Raw genomic sequence first — 23693 nt, 5'->3', positions numbered from 1 at the left:
TTCTTGTATGCATGCAAATCATGGACTTTGACAGCAGAACTGCAAAGGAAAATCCAGGCAGTAGAAATGAGATGCTTCAGAAGGTTCCTCAGCATCTCCTGTACAGACCATGTCTCAAACTATGAAGTACAAAAAGCTTCACTATGAAGGCTAGAAGGGCTGAGATGGCCTGTTTCAGTGCTGTAATTGTTATATGGTTATAAGATCTACTCCCCACAGTAAAGAAGAGGAATTTGAGATGTTACGGCCACATAACAGGACCAAGTGGACCCAAATGGCACAGGGGAAAAGAAAAAAGGGGCAGTGAGAGGAAAAAATGGACAGACAACATCGCAGAGTGGACCAGAGAGAGCTTTGCCACAACCCAGGCACTCACCCACAACCGTGAGAGACGGAGACAACTTGTGCAGCACTCATTTGTACAGCACCCCCATGACCCATGTAGCTTGTGCAATCTGTAACTGTAACCATAATAACCAGAACAATTCACAGGTTCAAAAAGAGTAAATACTGGCAGATAATAATCATAGAAAAGAGCTGATGTTGTCAAAGTAATGCAGGAAAATTTAAAACATCATTGTTAATTGCAGAATGCTTTAGGTTCCTTAAGCAGAATTATAAAGAAGGGGATTCCATTTCAGTGTATTTTGCTGAATTGAAGAGATTGTCTGAGTACAGTTAGTTTGTAATGGGCTTAATCATGCACAAAGAGATCATTTAGTTCATGGAATCTTACAAGAAAGCATTCAAAAATGGTTCCTAACTGAAGTACAACTTACATTTAAAAGGAGTTGAAATTGCTATTCAATGGAAACTGCAGAGTGAGACACAACTGAGCCAGGTATGACAGTGTGAACAAAATGCAAAGTCTATACTGGAACTGGCAAGGCTGAACAAATTGTGTTACTGTCAGGACAGGGACTCACATTCAACAGATCAAAGTGGGCTAAAAGCAAAAATTACAACAAGGTAGGTCACGTACAAAGAGTATACCAGGCAGACAAAAATAAATGAACTGCACAGGGAAGAGAAAAGCTAAACAATCAAAGTGCAGTTTCAAAAAGAGCACTGATCTACAAGCTGTTGATGAAAAATCTGATAAAGATGAGAGCGACACAGGACTGACTAGCCTTGAGATTTATAATGTGAAAACTAACCATAGCCAAGCAATATGGCTTACACCAGAAATGAATGGCAAATTAATTAAAATGGAATTGGACATATGTTCAGCTGTTTCAGTCACTCCACAAATTGAGCTTGAACAGCATTTCAAAGATACCAAACAGAAGCCTGCAGATATCCAACTAAGAATTTATACTGGAGAAAAAATAAATTCTGTGAGAATGACTTTTGCAACAATGAAATACAACAACCAACAAACCACATTGAGCTTGTATGTGGTAAAAACAGGAGGACCAGCATTGTAGGGACATGATTGGCTGAGACAATTACAACTTGATTGGAGATCCACCCACCACTTGCACACCACATCTCTGCAATGAAGCCAACTAATTAAGAATGGGACCTGATGATGCCACAACTGTCTCCATGCTGAACACCATGAACCATTGCCCAATAATAGATAAATAGATGTTGGTGCCAATCTCCATATCTCTGATTGGAAAGCAAATTGACCAAAGAAAGTAGTGGTCTGGCAACAACAGATATTGTAGGCAATCAATCTGAGAAAGCTTCTGGTGTTAATCAGGCAGTCACTTGAAAAATGTGACTTCATGTTGAACAGTTTTTTTGTGCTGTTCTTCTCAATGACTCTGTGAAAGAGAGTTCAAGGAGCTTCAGGAAAGTTGCAAGTATTTGGCTTTTGTGAGTATAAACAATCATGTACTACTTCAAGTGGGAGATAAAAGAGTGCTTTTAAAATTTGATGCAAAGACCACAGCCCATCTGGATGAATCAAAGGCCAAAAAGAGAGGAGTTGATGGAGATATGAAAACAGGGGATTTTTCAGGTGATGTTGTGGATGAGGAAACCAAGAGGAGAGATCAGAGCAATAGAAGGATTAACAAGTGAATACTCCAGTGAACTAAATGGAGCTTCACAAGATCAAGATGCACAAACTAGAAGAGAAGAGGAAGAGATAGAGAGAAAGAATGTAAAGAAGAAAAGAGATTGATGTGAAAGAGAGAAGGAACATGAGAAAGAAAAAGAAAGGGATTGAAGTAGATCCAGAGAGAGAAAAGGAGAAGAAAGGTGTCCAGAGCTGAAAGAACCACTTCCTGCAGTCTCAGAGTCAACTCCTTCAACCACTACGGAGGAAGCTCCAGAACATGAGATTGTTTTTATAGCCACAAGTCTCAACTGCCAAGCAAAGTGACTACTCTTGGGGGAAAAGACATCATCTCACAAGAGTAAGAAAGCCTCCCTAGTGACTAAATCTTTAGGCCTGAATAGGGTAATTTAACAATTTGCCATGCTGTGGATGTCTGTACATAGTATATATAGCTGAGTTGCATTCTCTATTTAATCTGGGTTTACAGCTAAGCACAGAGGAATGTTGTGCATTTAATATTTCGGTAATATCTGAGTAATTTTGTAAATATGCTGTTGATTAAGCATCCTTCCTTTGTTTAAATAATTCCTTATGTGTTATATGTATAAATATGTGAATTGCATAGATCATCACACTACCAAGTGATATGTACATGCTTCGTTTAAAGTAAACGTGAAGCTAGACCCGCGTTGCTTGACTCTAGTTCTTTCCCTTGAATTAGCTTATTGATTTGAAATTACAAACTGTAAGTTTCCTGGCTGAATGTAATGAGTATCGCTGGAAAATTCTCGGTGAATTTAGCCAAAAACAATAGCATATCAGGATTGTTTTGAGATTCACTTTCAGAGTTTTCTTGAATGAGAATTTACATAATTTTGAATACCTTCTTAGGCACAACTATTCATAAATGCTCCTATCATTATACTTAACAATCCTTTAACCTCCTTTGCTATTTTTAATATCTAATCGCTCTCTCCTTTTGAAGATTCCCTTTGTTACTTCCCAGAATTATCTCTTCTGAATATCCCTTTGGGAGAATTTGTAATTAGCTTTTTAGTGTAATTAGTCCATTAGACTAAAACAGCCTTCATCAAAATGGTATATTACCTTCTCATTGACTGCAAAAATGTTAGGTTACTCAAACTTCTTCCTGACACCAATTATTTATCTAGTGAATACTGAGTGTGTTCACATAAAACACCTTCAGCTTTATGTTTTTTTTATCATTTATTCCCTTTTTAACATTATGTTAAGATATAATCTTATGAATATATGCTCTCTCACTCATTTCAGACTAGCTATCATTACCAATTTCACTATCATTATTCAAAGCTTTAATTTTATTTTCTCTTTATTTCTCCTAATGTTAACCAGATATTTGGAGGGTGGCACATAACATTCCTTTGTTCAAGAAAGTAGAATAGGAACAACTTGGGGCTTATAGACCAGAAAGTCTATAAGAAGTGCTTTGGAAAAACTATTGGAGAAGATTCTTAGAGAAAGGATTTACAAGCATTTAGAGAAACACAAATTTGGAATAGACATCATGGTTTTGTGATGGTCAGGCCATTCCTTCTGAGCTTGATTGAATTCCTTGAGGATGTGACTAAGCACATTGATGAATATAGAGCTGTGGATGTGTGTATATCAACTTCAGTAAGGTGTTTGATAAATATCAAAGCTGCTGGAACAATGCAAGACTGATACTCGTAAGAGGAACTTCTAAATCTTTGTTTAGAAGATAACCTTGTTCTGATGACCTGTTGTCACTGATTAAGACTCTTATTCATCCTCCATTTTTTATTGCTTCTAGTTCTTAACAGTCTACCAGCTATTAATAGCCCAGTCTGAATGTTTTGTAGTAAAATATGGTCTTGTCCTATCGCCAGGAATAAAATAGTTTATCAACCCTGTAATGACACTGTCATGACAGCAACCCCAAAATCAGCAAAAAAAAAAGTAGAAACATAGAAACGTTGAAAACCTACAGCAAATACAGGCCCTTCGGCCCACAAAGCTATGCCGAACACGTACTTACCTTAGAAATTACCTAGGGTTACCCCTAGCCCTCTATTTTTCTAAGCTCCATGTATTCATCCAGGAGTCTTTTAAAAGATCCTATTGTTTCTGCCTCCACCACCACTGCTAGCAGCCCATTTCACGCTCTCACCATTCTCTGCGTAAAAACATCTGACTTCTCCTCTGTACCTACTTCCAAGCACCTTAAAACTGTGCCCTCTTGTGCTAGCTATTTCATCCCTGGAATAAAGCCTCTGACTATCCACACGATCAATGCCTCTCATTATCTCATCATATTTATTTTTGTAAACATTCTTTATTGTCCATCCTTAGTTGGCCCTGAAATGGTTACAGAGATCCACTCCACTCCCTAAACTGTTGTGGTCTGTGTATTGAAAGTTTGCCATGGTATTGCTTCATGGAAAAGTCTGGGATCATGACCCAGCATCCAAAATGCTATACTTACAAGACAGAGTGATCCATATGTAAAACTCCCACAGTCTGTGATCCAATTATTCAGAAATTCCAGTGGTTTGGCAGAGTGCTCTCTGGGTAGTGTTTGCAGTTTCCAAGGCTTTCTTCTGTGCTGTCTTCCACTACCCAGACCCTAGTTCCTGCACTTCCTGAGCAGTCATCAGAACAACAGTCCCTGCATTCGCTGAACATTTACTGGAGTTCCAGTTTCTATTCTCCCTTCACCAGTACCCTGTTCTTATCCTCTCTTCCTGCTCAGTACTTATTTCCTGTGCTCCCTTCCTCTTACTGGACATCTGGATCCACATGCACTGTCCTCTGGGTAGTTAAATGAAGTGTGGTCCTTCATTAGCTGGGGGATTTAGTCCAAGAGCTGCAAGGCCCTGGTTTAGTTCATTGCAGAGCCTGGTTAGCCACACTTGGAGTATTTTGTTCAGTTCTGGTTGCCTCATTTTAGGGAGGATGTGGAAACTTTAGAGAAGGTGCAGAGGAGATTTACTGCCTGTGTTAGAGAACTTGTCTTATAAGGATAGGTTGAGGATGCTAAGTCTGTTCTCTTTAAAGTTAAAGAGGATGAGAGGTGACTCGGTAGAGGTGTATAAGATGATAGGAGGCGTAGATAGAGTACACAGCCAACGGCATTCTTCCAGGGTAGAAATGGCTAATACCAGTGAGCATCATTTTAAGGTGATTAGAGGAAAGCATAGACTGTCAGAGGTAGATTTTTTTATACAGAAAATGGTAGGTGTGTGGAATGCACTACCAGGGGTATTGGTAGAGAGAGATACATTAGTGATATTTAAGCAGCTCGTAGATAAGGACATGGGTGAAAGAAACTGGAGTGTGATGGGGAAGGAAGGGCTAGAATAATTTTAGAATAGGGTAAAAGTTCAGCGCAACACCGTGAGCCAATATGCTGTAATGTTCTAAGTTTCTTTTAAACTCCCCTGGTTCTGTTGAACATGCTGTATTGAAACTTCATATGTTCAATTAAACGTTAGTCTGTCACATCTTTTACAAAACTAATTTAAATGTATATTGGAGTGTAATTAAATTAACATCCAATAATGCTACTTTGGCATGATAAAGTCCCAAGTGCGCTGGATTAACATAATTTTACTAGCATACTGATTCCATGCATCTGCTTTGCCAGGATTGTTCTGGAAGCTGATGAAGATGATTTTTAAATGTCCAGCAAAACATTTGCTCTGGATCCTTTAGATGTGCTCATGATGGAAGAAAGGGAAAGATTGTTGAATGTGGTGTGGCAGTGGATGTCAGATTAGATAGCAACCTCTTTAAAATCAGGAGGCTCCACACAACCACCGAACTCCGTAGAGAACGGGTCCTGGAGCTGCAGTATGCAGTCGACTGCTCTTGTGGCCCACACTCCGGAGGATCTTCAGACTGTCCTTGCTGCGGCGGTGAGAGCGTACAGCAGGATGGGGCTGACCGTCAATGCCATCAAGACAGAAGTGGTTTGCCAATGGAGTGCTAGTGTCCCACCCACCCTACCTGCCTTCACTGTTAGTGATGAAAAGCTGTCAGTAGTGCCAACGTTCAAATATCTGGGGAGCATTCTCTCTGAGGATAGCGGCATTGACAGCGACATCCAGAGCCGCATTAAACAGCTGCCTTTGGGAGACTTTGGTGTACAGTCTTTCAGAACAGGAGCCTTCGTCCCTCCACAGAGGTCACTGTATACCAAGCAGTCTGTGTCACCACCCTCCTTTATGGCTGTGAAGCTTGGGTAACCTACAGCCGTCACATCAAGTCCTTGGAGCGCTTCCACATAAGCTGCCTTCAGCGCATCCTGGGAATTACCTGGCGTGAGCGGGTGCCTCACATTGAAATACTTGTAAAGACCAACTGCAGAAGTATTGAGGCTGTGATCACCCAGCGTCAGCTGCAGTGCCTGGGGCATGTGATAAGGATGCCCCCAGGACGGCTACCCTGCAGAGTGTTATACGGCCAGCTACATCATGGTCAATGGTCAGCTGGAGGGCCGAAGAAGCACGATAAGGATCAGATGAAGAATGCTTTAAGGAAGTGCAAGATCAGACCTGAGACATGGAGGATGGTGCTGCTGACCGTAACACTTCACAACAGCTGTGTCAGGATGGGGTTCATAATCTAAAGATGGAAAGAACTACCAGAAGACAGCAGAAGAGAGCCAGAAGAAAAGCAGCCATGTTTGCCATCACTACCACCACTACCACATATACATGTCCCACCTGCAATAGAGCTTGTGGGTCCAGGATAGGACTGTATAGTCATCAAAGATCTCACTGTTAAAGGAGTGGATGTCGTCATCAGATTCCGATGGACAACTGAAGAGAGAAGAGAGGTGTTTTGGATACTGTGCTAGCAGGTTAATTTAACTTGAATGCCATGCGACTATTGTTACAGCTTCAGAATCAGAATTAGGTTTATTATTACCGGCATGTGTTGTGAAATTGGTTAATTTAGCAGCAGCAGTTCAATGCAATGCATAATATAGAAAAAAATAAAATAATAATAATAAATATATAAATTACAGTAAACATATATTGAATAGATTAGAAATTGTGCAAAAACAGAAATAATATATATTTAAAAAGTGAAGTAGTATTCACAAGTTCAATGTCCATTTAGAAATTGGATAACAGAAGGGAAGAAGCTGTTCCCGAATCGCTGAGTGTGTGTCTTCAGGCTTCTGTACCTCCTACCCAATGGCAACAGTGAGAAAAGGGCACGTCCTGGGTGCTGGGGGTCCTTAATAATGGAAGCTGCCTTTCTAAGACACTGCTCCTTGAAGATGCCCTGGATTCTTTGTAGGCTAGTACCCAAGATGGAGCTGACTAAATGTACAACCCTCTGCAGCTTCTTTTGGACCTGTGCAGTAGCCCCTCCATACCAGACAGTGATGCAGCCTGTCAGAATGCTCTCCACGGTACATCTATAGAAGGTGTTCCAGCACCCCCATCTGATGTTTTGCTTTGTAGATGATGCAAGAGCTGAGTCACATGTCAAGCACTTTGCTCTAATAGCCGCAACATTAACCTCAGCATTTTGGGTCATTACAGATTTTCCAGATTATTGATTTTGCAGGTCTTGGTAATGATATCTATTAAGGTGTCAAGAGCTTACATGCTTTTTTTCAAGGTTTTCAAGACACAGAATATAGAGTGCATAAGACATAACAAATTACTTTACAACAATTCATATCCGAATGACTCACTATTGTTTTGGAAAATTGGCAACCGGATACTAATTATATATTCTTGGGGAATTTGAAGTGAGAGATCACTTCCAAATGAGTTTTTGGAAAATTGTGACCCAATGCTGTCAAAGGTTATTCTGGAGAAATTGGGAGCCAGAGAACAACACATATGTTTTGGTGAACTGGGAGTTACAAATTGGAAGGAAGGATGAGTAAATTGCTTTGGGAGAACTGAGATTTTGAGAGATCAGTGAAGTATTTTCTGTAATAAATTGGAAGCTAGAAATCAGCAGTAGAAGGAAAAATTCAAGCAAAAGAGGAAAATAGAGAACATCAGAGAAGACCGGCAGTAGATTTTAAAGTATATCTGAATCCAATCTATGCATGTGTAAAAAGAGGTTTTTAAGAGAGGTTGACTAAATAACAGACCAAAATTTGAGGCGGGGTATATGAATATTTTCACTATTTTTTTTATTGAGGAAGAATTTGCAGCTGAAGTCTCATCAAAAGAAGATGTTGGGATTCTGGAATGCTAAATATTGACAAAGAGGTGATATTAGAGGGGCTAGTTTCACTTAAGCTGGACAAATTATCTGATCAAGATGGGATGTATTCTAGGTTGCTGTGGAAAGCAAGGGATAAAATTACAGAGACCCTGGCCGTAATCTTCTAGGCATTTATAGGTGGTACCTGAGGACTGAAAAATGTCAAATGTTACACCCTTATTCAAAAAGAAACATGCAGTAACTTCAAGGCATCAGTTTAACATCAGAGTGTTAAAGAGAGTTGAAGAATCAATAAACAAGGATAGAATTAGCATGAAGGCGTACATTTCTCACTGAAAGCCTGCAGATATTCGTTAAAAAAAGCTTGGGCTGGAGGGAAATGTGGATAAGATGCTTGGATAGCTGGGCCAGTATTTTTCTTTGAATGTGTTAATGACTCAGTCTTGTTTGCACTGAGAACAATTTACTTATTTGCAGATGAAACAAAATTTGAGAGTATAGTGAATTTTCAACAGCATGGTTGTGGATTTGAGGGAAGTGGAGATAGTTTGGTGGAATGGTAGTATACGTAACAAATATGACATTTTGCTAGAAAGAAAAAGAAAACAAAAAATAACTGCATAAAGGAATACAAGAACCATTGAACTCATTGAAACCTACCGAATGTTGAAAGGCTTAAATGGAGCGGATGTGGAGAGGATGTTCCTTATAGCGGGGCATTATAGGACCAGGGGGCACAGCAGCAGAATAGAAGAATGTCACTTTCGAGGAGGAATTTCTTTAGCCAGAAGGTGGTGAATCTGTGGAATTTGTTGCCATCGGCAGCTGTGAAGGCCAGGTTATTGGGTGAATTTAAAGTTGAGGTTGAGAGGTCAGGGCATGAAATGTTATGGGGAGAGGGCAGGAGAACGGGATTAAGAGGGAAATGGATCAGCCACGGTGAAATGGCAGAGCAGACTTGATGAGCTAAATGGCCTAATTGTGCTCCGATATCTTGTGGCCTTACGGTCTAACTTGGGGGTACTCACTGTAAGTTATGGGACAAAGTTGAGAAAGTAGTTAAAGCACCATACACAATCATGGGTTTTATAAGTAGAGGCACAGAGGATGAGATAACATTTTTAAATTTTATCATAAAAGTGTTTTGTCCATAATTGGAATTCTGGATGCTACACTTTAGATAAGATTAGTAGCTTTAGTGTGTGCAGAAATGATTTCAGAAAATGATCCTAGAGAAGAGGGAGTTCATTTATTCAGATGGATTGGAGAAATTGGGGTTGTTCTTAGACCAGAGGAGATCTCATAGCTGTACTAACAAATATGAAGGGTGCACAGGGAATTAGAAATTATTTTCATTGGCAAAGATGTCAAGAACAATAAATTGTTGGTATTTGCCAAAAGAACCAGAAGTAGCATGAGGGAAATTATGTTTTTCTGTGAGTGGTTGGGCTCAGGGATATGTAGCCTGGAGTAACAGCAGAGGTAGATTTGACTGCAGTATTCAAATGAGAAATAGATGACAATTTGAATGGAAGGTTTGCAGGGCTATCAAGAGAGCCTATCGAGTCTGCTCCACCAGGCAATCATGAGCTGATCCAATTCTTCCAGTCATCCCAACTCCCCTGCCTTCTCCCCATACCCTTTGATGCCCTGGCTAATCAAGAACCTATCTATCTCTGCTTTAAATTTACCTAATGACTTGGCCTCCACAGCCGCTCGTAGCAGCAAATTCCACAGATTTACCACTCTCTGACTAAAGTAATTTCTTTGCATCTTTGTTCTAAGTGAACATCCTTCAATCCTAAAGTCATGCCCTCTTGTCCTAGAATCCCCTACCATGGGAACTATCTTTGCTATATCTAATCTGCTCAGGCTTTTTAACATTCAGAATGTTTTTATGAGATCCCCCATCACTCTCCTGAACTCCAGGGAATACAGCCCAAGAGCTGCCAGACTTTCCTCATACGATCTCACCAAAATAATGAGAGAACTTACACTAACTGCTGTCAAAATGTCATGATTTTAAATGCTTTGCTAATAATATTTAGAGAGTTCCTATTGTGTCTTTCTAGGATTAAGAATGTGTCAATGAATGCCTGAAAAGAAATTAGATTCTACTTGGGGGAAACAAATTTAATTATTTGCTGAAGAACGATGCAATATATTATTACAAGTGGGCAACAAAATGCTTGTTCTTATTCTTCAATACAAAATATGGATGAATGTTCTTCACAGAAGAACTTTAACATATTCAAGGTAATTGTATGAAACATTCTGAATAAAATCAAATTACTGAATGAATGAAATATGGAATCTACACTTTGCTAATATAAATCCTGTGTGTTCCTGAAATAATCCAGATTTAATCCTTAAATCTTTCAAAAATGAGAAAAGATTGAACTTTTTGTGTGAGTAGGTAATTAAGATGCTTAATTGTATTCTTAGCTGGTTGACCATGGTGATATAACACGGATTGAAAAGTTAATGGAAGTAGATAGTGACTGCCTGAGCCGAATGGATGAACATAAATCAACCCCATTGCATCACGCTGCTGGAGCGGGTCACCATAACATCTTGACATTAATCATTGAACATACGGACCCTGAAGGTAAGTGGTCACTAGGTAAAATAAGTTAAAAATAAAAAGTTTTTTTTAACATTATATGCAGTTTATAAGGGGATGATTTCACACTTCCACCCTGCAGGGGATGCACTTATAGCCATTTGACATCCTACATTACACGAAGACAGGTTTGAAAAGACCGTGTGAACCATGGTGACAAAATCCTTTCTTAGATGGCACCTTAATATAGGCTGAATCACAATTTCAAACTTTACAGCAAAAGCTGGCAGTGGACAGTGTTAACACTGCAGGAAATGTGGATATTCCATGGAAAAGTTGTTTTTATTTTAAACTGTTCCTGTGAACCAAGCATTCCTCATATGGTAATCGAAAGTGTCTAGTGGAGTCAATAATTCCATTAGTGGCCCGAACATAATTTCCACCTTCATAGGGAAAGAGTGGGGCATCTACAACTGGCACAACTGGCACACTGAGACCAGCGGGCATCCCTTTTCTGCTTCTGTTTCCCAAAAACTTTACCAGCCCAGTTATTCACCTGCTGGGGGTGAGGGGAACAAAAAAGGTTTAGAGAGAAGGGAAAAGGAAAAAAAAAGGAAAAAGGATAATTAAACTCCGGCATGAATGGTTCCAAACCCAGATGTGAAAGGAGGTGGGTAGGGCATGGGGCTAGCAACTCCATCCTGGGAAAAACCCAGTGCTACAGAAACACCAGCAGAAGCTCTAAAGACCTCATTCCTGGGCAAGGAAGGGTACATTAAGAAGATGGGTTACACCTGGAGGCAACACTAAAGACGTAAAGACGGGCCCAGGATCGAGGACCCTGGTGAGGCACTCTCAGTGGCCTTATCTCCAGTGGGTAATCAGCACTGTTGCCTTCTAGTCCACTTGAGGCCAAAGAACATTGGAAAAAGACATATTCTCAAATACATTGTAAAAGTGACGCCACATAGATTCATAGAGTCATAGAGAGCTACAGCACAGAAACAGACCTTTTGGCCCATCTGGCCCACACCGACCTATTTCTCTGTCTAGTTCTACCTGCTCCCGGTCCATAGACTTCAATATCTTTTTCTCCCATGTACCTATCCAAACTTCCCTGGGATGTTGCAATCGAACCCGCGTCCACTTCTGAAGGCAGCTCATTTCACATGTGCGTCACCCTTTGAGTGAAGAAGCTTCCCCCTGGATTTCTCTTAATTATTTCACATTTCACTCTGAACCTATGATTGTAGTTCTGGTCTTTCCTAACCTCGGGGGAGAAAAATCTGCGTCTTATTTACCCTATCTATACCCCACACAATTGTGTATATCTCTATAAGAACTGTATTCACTCTCTGCACTCCAGGGAATAAATCCCTAATCTTTTCAACCTTTGTCTATAACTCAAGTCCTCATATTTTCATTTAATGATTTTACATTAACTTTCTGCTGATGGAGTATTGGTTTCTGTCAAGTCAGTAGGGTCATAAACTTATCACCGTGTTGTATGTGTGCACTCATGTTTGCAATTTATAAAATTTATTACCTCTGACAGCCAGTGCACTCTAGATTTAATTAAGTTCTTATGGATGTGACTTTACCCGTTAAAGTCATTATATATATTAACAGAATAGCACTGAGCACAAAGAAGGCAGTTCTTCTGAGGTTCATTCCGACTTTGATTCATGAATGCAATAGACGCAAAGTATATTTGTAAAAATGTTGTGTGCCACTGGAATGTCTCAAAATTAGTTGTGCTCAGATGGATGCCCAGGGTGGTGTTGCACATTTTCAAAGTTTCCTGTGATGGGCAGAGTTTAGTGGCTAGTGGTGGAGAGGGCAACAGGAACCTTTGTTTGGGGATTGTTTGGTGGTTGTTTGGGAAGACTGGGGTCAAGGCTCAGGAGAGTGGTGCATGGAAAGATTGCGAGTAGTGCTGGTGTAGCTTGGGTTTAGGAGTGGCAGTGGGTAAGTGGGAGATTAGAAAATTTAAGATCAGGAGCTAGAGTAGTTAGGAAAGTTTGAGAAGAGAAGGAATTGCTGGATGGGCAACTGTGAATAGGAAATGTTAATGGATCATTTATCTAATTAATTCTGATTTGGACATTTATTTTATAGCAAAGAAGTGCCAAAAGAGAGAAAAAATGATTTTACTTTGAAAACATTCACCCTAATCTACCCTGCCTCTACTCCATTCAGGATCCCAAACAATCCTTCCGGGTGAGGCAACAGTTCACCTGCGAGTCAGCTGGGGGGGTCTTCTACTGCATTCGATTCTCCTTATGTGCCCCTTTCCACACCGGTAAGACCCGATGGAGAGTGGGGTACTGCTTTGTCGAGCATATTCGTTCCATCTACAACAAGCAGGATGTCCCAGCGGCAAACCGTTTTAATTCCACTGCCCAGTTCCATTCTGAGATGTTGTTCCGCGCCCTCGTCTCTGCCACCATGATGAGGCCACTCTCAGGGTGGAGAAGCACACTTCATGTTGTGTCTGGGCAGCCTCCAACCTAAGGACTTTTGTTTAAATCATTTGTTTGTTGTGCTACATGAAAGCTCCCGTAAACATGTGTATTGGACTGAATTTATATCTTAAATTTTAGTTTAAAAGATATTCCTTGATATCAGATTAATAAGTTGATTCGGTCTGCTGAAAAGGGGTTTAGCGCAAAAAATACTATTAGTCAATGCTTTTAGGCAATTGATTCAATTTTAGAAAACTGAAAATGACTTTAAAAATGTATTCAGGTATTAGTTTCATTGGTTTTCAGTGCTCATTTTCTGATAGGTTAAACAATAATATTTAATAGCTTTTAAAAGGGCAAAGAAAATTTGTGCTTAGCCACGAACAAAAACACTTAGCTTTAAAAGCATCCTCTAAGACCCACTCAAATGAACACAGCAGAGGAGACTGATTTTTATCTGGGATGGGACTTCTGGGCTGCTCTCGTTTTATATGCAATGACTTACAAACATGCATCAAAAATTATAATAAAGTGATTTGTGCTGAATGGATTTTTGATTTAAAAACATTGCTTCTTTTGTCCTGTGGCTAATGTTAGCTGAATTGCATTAGGCACATGATTATAAACCCATGGAAGTTCCTGTCCTTGATGTGTATGTACAGTTTGTCCATACCATCCTCCTGACATGTCAAGCTGAAGAAATAGCTTTTATGTAAAATTTGAATGGGGCTTCAAAATGAAGCTTAATCTGTATTCAGCATGAGGTCAATGTCATGAGCTGATAGATAGACACAGATAGACTGAAAACCCAGGGTGCTGGTCGGAACAAGAGCTGATTTAACTCATTCTCTATGATGGTCATCTGCATGGCGCTGAGGCTATGAAGACTGCCCCAGCTGCTGCATGATAAACTGATTAGCAAGGCTTTGGTCCTACTCCGGGCTTCAGATCTGAGGACTCAATTTTGGTTCAGAATGCTATTTCAATTGTTTGCAAGATTTGTATTTTTGCTTTCTCTTGCCTATTGAATGTTGGTCTTTTATTTTTTAAATATATTTTGCTTTGTTTCTTTAAATTGGGATCTTTTGAGTTTCTTGCTTTGTGGCTACCTGTGAGCAAGAAGATCTCAAGGTTGTATAAATATACTTTCTTTGATAATAAATAAATCCCGAATGAACACAAGATTGGTGTCATGATCTCTTGTCTAAAGACACCTTGTTGTGATCCTACAATAAATTGAGGTTTGTTTCTTTCCCAGTACTAAATGTCATTGATTCCAATGGAAACACGCCTTTGCACTGGGCTGCAGAAAAAAATCAAGTGCATGTTGTACAAACTCTACTCGACAGAGGTGCAAACCCTAACATTCTGAACAATATGTGTCTATCACCTCTTCACGTGGCTGTGTCTTTAAATCATAATGCGGTGGTGAAGGTAAGATAATTAAATTCTATCATCTTGTGACTGCTGTTCTCTTTAGAGTTTTCTAGGAAAGTGGGGTCAGGCAGGTGATGTCTTTTGGAAACCTACCTGTTTTACTTCACTACTTTTGTGTGGCTCTCATACATATTTTCAGCTTATAACCACTTTGATAGCTGCAGAGCCCAGAGAAAATGGTAACTTTCACCACAGCAGAGCAGTGTGATCAAAGCCTCGTTTGTTTTGCTCCGGCCTTTTCTTCTATACTGTCAGTCTAGAACCAAACAATGATATAAATTATCAACAAAAATCCTCACTTAGTTAACATCTTTAAGTGTTGGAAAACAAGATGATGAAGAAATTTACTTGGATGTTACACTATTACTAAATTCTCCGGTGAACCAGATAAGGTGAAATAAGGCAAGGGAACTGAGGTCTTAGTGAATGCAAAGGAATACAGAGTCTGGGGTTAGGGTTAATAGATGTGGGAATCCATGGGAACTACTTCCCTGATAGTTCAAGTTTGTTTTTCAACCATACACATGTATAGAGCTAAACAAAACCTTGTTCGTCTGAAGCCAAGGTGGAAAACACAGTACATAAAGGCACACACAGTACATATTGTAGAGTTATAATCCAGCACTGGCATGGCCTGAGTATTGGCAGATTAACATAAAGTGTGAGGTAAAAGTGTCTCTGTAAGACAGTATAATGTTACTGGTAACATTATAATGAAACAAGCAGTAGTGCAAATATGTGAAACAATTGTGTAATAAAAGATGAAAAGTGACCAGTGCAAGATGAGTGTGTTTGCGAGTTGTGGGGTGGGGAGGGTGGGGGGCACTCAGACAGGGTGTATGTGAGTGCTGATGTGATGGAAGTGCAGGCCAGATTAATCAGGCCCAACTGTACGAGTGTCTAGAAATGTAGTAATGAGTGTATCAAGATGTACAAAAAAGCTGGATGAACTCAGCAGGTCGGGCAGCATCCGTTGAAAGAAGCAGTCAACGTTTCGAGCCAAGACCCTTCATCAGGATCCAGCTTATTTGTACATCTTGATTTGACCACAGCATCTGCAGTGTACTTTGTGTTTGCTGGTAATGAGTGTACAAGCGTAACAAAGTAACTTACGCCAAATTTATTATCATAAAATAGGTAGCACAAATAAACCACCCAAATTACTACATAGCAAATCACAAAGGTTTCTGGCCTCATCATTTCTTCACCACTCAGCAGATACTGTTGGCACAACTCTGATTTCTGACTTGCTCATGAAACTGTCCCTGAGCCCTGGGCACCGATCATGATCCCAGTCTGGGTAAAGTCCAAAGAAAAGTCAAAAAGCAGTCTGATATATTCACACATGCAGGGCAACAATGAGGCAGAAAAACTCTTTGTTCACATCCATTAACACAGTCCGGTTTCTATCATTCAAACAACACCTGTGTCCATTAACATAGTATTCAGCATACCTTCTTAAATCAATAAGACATTTTAATGTAGCACACAACATTCCTTGGGCTTACAAAGCACATTAAAGTTTACACATATAAACAAAAGTCTGAATCCAAAAAGAATCCATGAATCCAGCTATCGAAACACTTAACAGGCATTCTCAGTGTTAACTCACCAACAGACATTAGTTAATAACAGACCTCACATGGTACAAGATCAGAAAGAGTTAAGTGTCATTTGACTGGACAGACGTTCATTCAGTGTCTTACAAAATCTAGTATGCTACAGACCCTGATGAGTTGAAAGGAAACCCTGCAAATGTTACCTGATGAACCATAGTCTCAAGCTGATGGATAGGAGATTATTAGAGTCTTGCATTATGAGTAGAAGTGTCTGAGAGGAAGGTTGGTCCAGTGGTAAATGCAAGAGGAAGTAGAGTTGGAAAGGAAACGTGAATGATAAAAGGTTCAATAAAGTAGCCCATGATTACAGCTTCCCTTAGAAAGCAACTTCACTCAGTATGATCTCATAAGAAATCTCATTAAAGGGATGAAATTAAATTTATTCTATTCAATTCAAATGTATTTGCAAAATTCAGATGAGGAAAGAGATTAGGACAGCAGCAGGGCAAATATGTCTATTAGATGTTGATAGTTTTACTGATCAAATTGAGTCTGGACATTGAGTCAGAAAGAAACCAAAAAAATTTGTTTTATTTACAATTGTCTCATATAGGTTCATAATAAGCAGTTTCATTTCTCAGTGTCATAAAGTTGATGGCCGAATTGCAGTAAACTGGATTTGAATTCATGTTTTTATCTGCCCCAAACACTAATTTTATGAACCTGATTACAACTCACATGATTTAAACACATCCATACACTTTACTTGAAAATCAAAATAAAACTACAAATGAAATGAAAACAAGCAGGGCTGGAAATACTCAGCATCTGAGGCAAAATCAATTAACATTTTGGGTCAGTGATAATTCTGCTGAGTGGTTATTGATCTGAAACAATTATAATATTTCTCTCTCCCTCTTAAGCTCTGACAAAGGAAATATAATGATGCCCGGATGCTCTAATCATATTACTGCTTCCTATTTGAACTGAGTTTGCCAATGCAAACTAAAATCAAACAATCTGCTGGAATGATTCTGCAAAACTGAGTTACGTTACTGAACACTAACACTCTGAAGTAGAGCAATTTTGCTCACTCTTCTAGGTAATCTAGACCCGTTGAGGAAAGACATATCCTGATTTTTCAGAGGGATTTTTGGGCTCCTACGAGTTTAATTTTCCAACTGTAAAACTTACCCCAAATATCAGTAGTGTTGCAATATAAAATAAATGGAATTTTAAGGGTTTTCTCTTCCTCTCAGTTTCTCCTACTGACAAAAAAAATTCCCTCCCCCTCCCCTCTTCCTCTGTTCCCCACTCTGGCCATTTACTTCTTCTCACCAGCCTATCCCCCTTGGTCCCTTTCTCTATGGTCCACTTTTCTCTCGGATCAGATTCCTTCTTTTCCAGCCTTGGACAATTCCTACCTACCTGACTTCACTTATCATCTTCTATTTAGCATCCTTCCCCTCTCTACCTTTATAGAAGCAATGATTAAGCAATTCAATTTACTCCTGTTAATATCAAGAAATGGACGAGTGCTTTGTAAACAGTAAGGTCAAGGCTTCATACAATATCCTTCACTGAAGTACTGCAGACTTGTCCTCCAGCTCTATTACGACATCTAGCCATGCACTGTGCTGTCACTGATTTCTAACTGATATTATAGAAAATACCCATTCTTGACAACCTGTTAAAAATGAATGAATGGCACCTACTCTGTAGCACTAGCCAAGTGATGACATGTCACATTGATAATACTATCAAATGCCAACCGGTCACTATAAATTAGCTCTCTTATGTTTTGAATTTGACTTGATCCAAGCATGATCAAAAGAGTGAAATTCTAGGGTTGAGCTGGGAACTGCTGTTGGAATTCATGTAGAGTTAAAGGCATTTAGCTCTAGGGAAAGACCCTCTGCTGGTTGGAGTTGGATTTCATATACATAAAGTAAGCTGATTGTGGCTTTGGGAGCCAATTATTGCTAAGGAGTTGATGCACCATCAATAACTCTCGGAGACGTGAGGTGAGATATAGGCTTTTATTGGCTGGAAGAAAGAACAAGCAGCAATTGACCACCACACTACATCCTGGAGACTGAGGCTGGGGCTCAGGCTCAAATCGCCTTTATACCGGGGTCCGTGGGAGGAGCCACGGTCAGTGGGAGGGGCCACAGGAGCAGTCAGCGGGAGGGGGGGGGGGCGTGTCCAAACAGGTATATGTAGTTCACCACAGGAGTCCCTCAGGGTACTGTCCTGGAAGCAGCTACCAGTCATTTCATCAATATCCTTTTCTTTCCATATAAGTTTAGAAACGAGGATGTTAACTACTTGCATAATATTCAGTATCTTTGAAATTTTTCTGTTTGTGGAGAGTTTTGTGACAAAAGCAGCACATTTTAGACAGCATTTATGCTTGAGTTAGAAGGTGACTAAACTTGGAGATGATTGTTCTGTGGCCCAACTAGATAGAGATGATCACCTTGGTTTGATATTGAGCAATATTAACATTATCCAGTTCACTGCTATTAATATTCTGAGGGTTACAACTGGTCAAAATCTTAACAAGACCAACTACAGAAAAGCTGTGGGTTAGGAGAGGAAATCTGAGGTTGGATTTCCTCGGCAAAATAACTCATCTCTTGACTCCCCCAAGTCTTTTCACCACCGAGAAAGGTATGTTAAGAATGTAATAGAGTATTGTTTTCTTTTCTGGATATGTCTGTCTCCAGTATCACTTAAGAAGTCTGATACAATACAATGCAACCTATCTGGTTACATTCTTTAAACATTACTATTAATCACCACCAGCACATTGTACACATCTACAATAAGCACAATATCTATCTGCTAAGCCATTACCTATCACATCTCAATCATATGGCTTTTACAACCTAGAAGGAGTATTGATCCATTCTCTGCCACAATAGTTCCAGACTAACGGATCATTATTATCTTCTCAGAGGTGGAAAATAAATGTTAGTCTTCCCTCAAACCCCATATTCCACAAAAGAATAGAAAACAGTCCAATCATGTGCACCTCTGTTGTACATAACTTGCAATTCTGAATTCTGCTTTCCCACTCCACTATTGGTGGAACAATCAATAGGAAACTGAAATATTCCTTGCAACAGTAATTCTAGTACGAATTATTTGAGTCCAGTTGAATTGAAGTTTCTGTTTCAGTACATAGGATAGACCTTAACTTTGGATTCTTGTGTACTATGGATGATAACAATCTGGAAATCAATTTCCCAACTGCTTATGGGTAAGATGTTTAATGGGCCACATTATTAACCATTTACATTATTGTACTGTTGGGGTCTACCCTTATGTATTTTGTATATTGAAGTTCATTTAAATGATCTTACTAATTTCCCCTTAGACACTAGCCTCACAAAAAGCTACAGATCTGGACCTGGAAGGCGATCTCAATAATACACCAGTGATGTTAGCATGTTCGAAAGATAATTCTGAAGGATTGTCCATATTGGTATGTATCCTTATTGTTGCCTGCGCTAGCTGTGTCTTTCTAAACATGACCATCAAAATGTAACAAATGTTAAATGAGTTTCACTGTTTTTCAGTCTGTGATAATATAAGTGATTTTTTTTTTAAAAAAAGAAGTAATGCTTATCTTTGAGAGGTGGATTTGAAGCTAAACCAGAACATTTAGGCTTTTTCACTCAGGAGGATTGAGCTGCTGGAGAAGGCACTTGAGACGGGTACAATAACAACATATAGGGGGCATTTTGGTAAGTATGGTTATATGCATAAGAATTTTTCCAAGAATGCCAAACACAGGCAAATTGAACTAGCTTAATAGGCACCTGGTCAGCTTGGATGATTTGGGCTGAAGGGTCTTTTTCAGTGCTCTATTACTCTTTGCCTCTGAACGTCTCCCAAACTATTCCTGAAAGGTTCCCATGTAAGTTGAATTTCTGTGATCTTAATAAAGTTTTCAAGGATTTAAACCGCAATGTTATCTATGATATGGGACCATAAGATCATAAGGCATAGGAGCAAATTACACCATTTAGCCCATTGAGTCTGCTCTGCCATTCCATCATGGCTGATCCTGGATCCCACTCAACCCCATACACCTGCCTTCTTGCCAGATCCTTTGGTGCCCTGACCCAGAAAATAATCAACTTCCACCTTAAATATACACATGGGCTTGGTCTCCACTGCAGTCTGTGGCAGAACATTCCACAGATTCACTACCCTCCAGCTAAAAAAATTCCTCCTTACCTCTGTTCTAAAATTTGAGGCAATGCCCTCTAGTTCTGGATCCCCCCACCATAGGATGCATCCTCTCCACACCCACCCTTTTGACATTTGGTAGGTTTCATGAGATCCCCATGCATTCTTTTAAATTCCAGTGAGTACAGGCCCAAAGCTGCTAAATGTTCCTCATATGTTAACCCCTTCATTCTGGATTCATCCATGTGAACCTCCTGTGGACTCTCTCCAATGAGAACACACCCTTTCTGAGATATGGGGCCCAAGGCTGTTCGTGATACTCCAAGTGTGGCCGGAGTAGTGCCTTATAGCCTCAGTATTATCTCCTTGCTTTTATAGTCTATTCTCCATGAAATAAGTGCCAACATTGTACTTGCCCTCTTTACCACAGACTCAACCTGTTAATTAACCTTCTGGGAGTCTTGCACAAGGACTCCTAAGTTCCTCTGCACCTCTGATGTTTGAACCTTCTCCCCACCTAGGTAATAGTCTGCAATATTGTTCTGTTTACCAAAATGCATCATCGTACATTTCCCAACACTGTATTCCATCTGCCATATTTTGCCCATTCTTCTAATTCGTCCAAGTCGTGCAGTGATTGCATTGCTTCCTCAGCACTTCCTACCTCTCCCCCTATCATCTGATAATTTCAGCTCAGCACCCCACCTCACGATGATTTGTAAAGTGCTGCCATAATGCAATGGCCGTGCTCTTTCCAGGGCTCAGTTTGAGTTACGTTACTATCCTGGGGTCAGTAAAAGGAGAGTTGCGTTGTGACCATTCTGTGCCAGATATGACCTGGAAATATTGAACAGTCATTCAAAGTTAATAAAGTTTAAAAAAAGCTCTGCACAAGCTTGCACTAATCTAATTGAAGATGAGAGAAGAAAGACAACGTGGTATTATATGCCCTTGAAAGGCAAGTGGTTTATTTTGGTAACAATCTGCAGATTTCCACACAGACAGAAAAAATGTGTCAGTGAAAGTGCCAAATTAAGGTCAGTTATTTCCTGATAAGATGACAAATCACTGAAAAATTCCCAAAAGCTACAACATTTTTTTCTTGTAGAGGAATCATTTTTAGCAGTGGTTTTGGAAATGCTGGAGTCTTAAAATGGCATCTGTGCTCCTAAATCTATAAGCACAACTAATTGTTGACCTTTAATGTACGTAAGATAGACTCAGTGGCCACTCTATTAGATACACCTGCCTGTTAATGCAAATATCTGATCAACTTATCATGTGGCAGCAACTCAATGCATAAAAGCATGCACATATGGTCAAGAGGTTCAGTTGTTTCAGACCAAACATCAGAATCCGGAAGAAATGTGATCAAGGTGATTTGGTGCCAGAAATCTCCTAAAATACAGATCTCAAGGGATTTTCACATACAACATAGAAATCTATAGCACATTACAGGCCCTTCAGCCCACAATGTTGTGCTGCCAATGTAGCCTACTCTAGGTCTCTTAAAAGACCCTATTGTATATGCCTCTACCATCATCACTAACAGAGCATTCCACGCACCCACCACTCATTGTATGAAAAACATATCTCTGACATTTCCCTTGTACCTACTTCCAAGCACTCTAAAGCTATACTCCCTCATGTTAGCCATTTCAGTCCTGGGAAAAAAGCCTCTGGCTATCCACTCGATCAATGCCTCTCATCATCTTATACACCTCTATCAGGTCAGGTCACTCAACCTATTCTCATAAGGCATGCTCTCCAATCCAGGCAGCATCCTTGTAAATCTCCTCTGCACCCTCTCTGTAGTATCTACATCCTTCCTGTAGTGAGGTGACCAGAACTGAACACAGAACTCCAAGTGGGATCTAATTAAGGTCTTACATAACTTTAACATTACCTCATGACTCTTGAACTAAGTTCCATGGTTGATGAAGGCTATCACACTATAAGCCTTCTTAACACTGTCAACCAGCGCAGCAGCTTTGAGTGTCCTATGGACATGGATCCCAAGATCTTGCCGATCCTCCACACTGCCAATTAATATTATATTCTGTCTTCATATTTGACCTACAAAAATGAAACACTTCACACTTACCTGAGTTGAACTCCACCTGCCGCTTCTCAGCATCTTATGGTGCTATTAACATCTGCATCCTATCGATGTTGCACTGTAACCTCTGACAGCCCTCCACACTATCCACAATACCCCCAACCTTTGTGTCATCAGCAAATTTACTAACCCACCTTCTACTTCTTCATCCAGGTCATTTATAAAAATCACAAAGAGGAGGGGTCCCAGAACAGATCCCTGTGGAACACCACTGGTCACCTTCCTCCAAACAGAATACGAACCATCTACAACCATCCTTTGCCTTCTGTAGGCAAGCCATTTCTGGACCTACAAAACGAGGTCTCCTTGGATCCCATGTTTCTGAATGAGCCTTGCATGGGGAATCTTATCAAATGTTTTACTGAAATCCATATAATGTGTTTTGTTACATCCTCAAAGAATTCAATTGGTCTCGTAAGGCAATACCTGCCCTTGACAAAGCCATGCTGATTATCAGTTATCAGATTTCTAGAACTTATAGAGAATGGATCAAAAAACAGAAAAATATCCAGTGAGGCAGTTCTATGGGAGAAAACATCTTCGTGGATGAGAGAGGTCAGAGGAGAATGGCCAGACTGGTTCAAGCTGACAGGAAAACAATAGGAACTCAAGTAACCGTACGTTAAACAGTGATGTGTAGAGGGGAATCTCTGAATGCTCAACACATCAAACCTTGAAGTGGATGGGCTACAGCAGCAGAAGGCCCTGAGCATACACTCAGTGGCTACTTTATTAGGTACACAATGTTTCTTAACTTAGAACATATGGTATTCATGAAGGGCTTTATTTCAGCGTATTTTACAATGGTAGAAATATTGCATCTACAGCGAGCACCTGTATCAGTTCTCAGGTACTGGATGTGGAATTGTAGTTTATTTTGTAATCCAGATAGCTGTGCTGATAAATTCTCACCATTGGTTGTGATGTAATACCACAATTCCCAGCCTTTCCACCTGCTTCAACTCTCCCCTCTGTTCTGATTCCTGTATGTAATTTCGGTAAAAGTGATATAATTTGTTGGAAAGCAAAATGTATAATTACAAAATGGAGGTTCTATTGCTTTTGTGACTTGGTCAAATTGTTTTCTACGTTCTTTTAGTTTGAAGACAATATTTGACAATAGCACCATAAGACTAAG

At 39.9% G+C, this 23693-nt stretch overlaps 1 protein-coding gene across 1 annotated transcript in view; it reads left to right on the top strand.

The window, feature by feature from the left end:
• The first annotated feature begins 10366 nt into the window (after positions 1–10366).
• Positions 10367–23693, top strand: part of trpa1a (transient receptor potential cation channel, subfamily A, member 1a) — a 94133-nt gene continuing 80806 nt past the window's right edge. Inside the window, exons 1-4 of the mRNA XM_059953902.1 lie at positions 10367–10468; positions 10658–10820; positions 14499–14674; positions 19619–19726. Of these exons, the coding sequence (XP_059809885.1) occupies positions 10367–10468; positions 10658–10820; positions 14499–14674; positions 19619–19726 (549 nt within the window). The remainder of the gene's footprint in view (positions 10469–10657; positions 10821–14498; positions 14675–19618; positions 19727–23693) is intronic.

The sequence above is a fragment of the Hypanus sabinus genome, chromosome 1 (assembly GCF_030144855.1).
Source record: "Hypanus sabinus isolate sHypSab1 chromosome 1, sHypSab1.hap1, whole genome shotgun sequence".
NCBI lineage: Eukaryota > Metazoa > Chordata > Chondrichthyes > Myliobatiformes > Dasyatidae > Hypanus > Hypanus sabinus.
The sequence above is the reverse complement of the archived record's forward strand: the minus strand, read 5'-3'. Positions and strand labels throughout refer to the sequence as shown.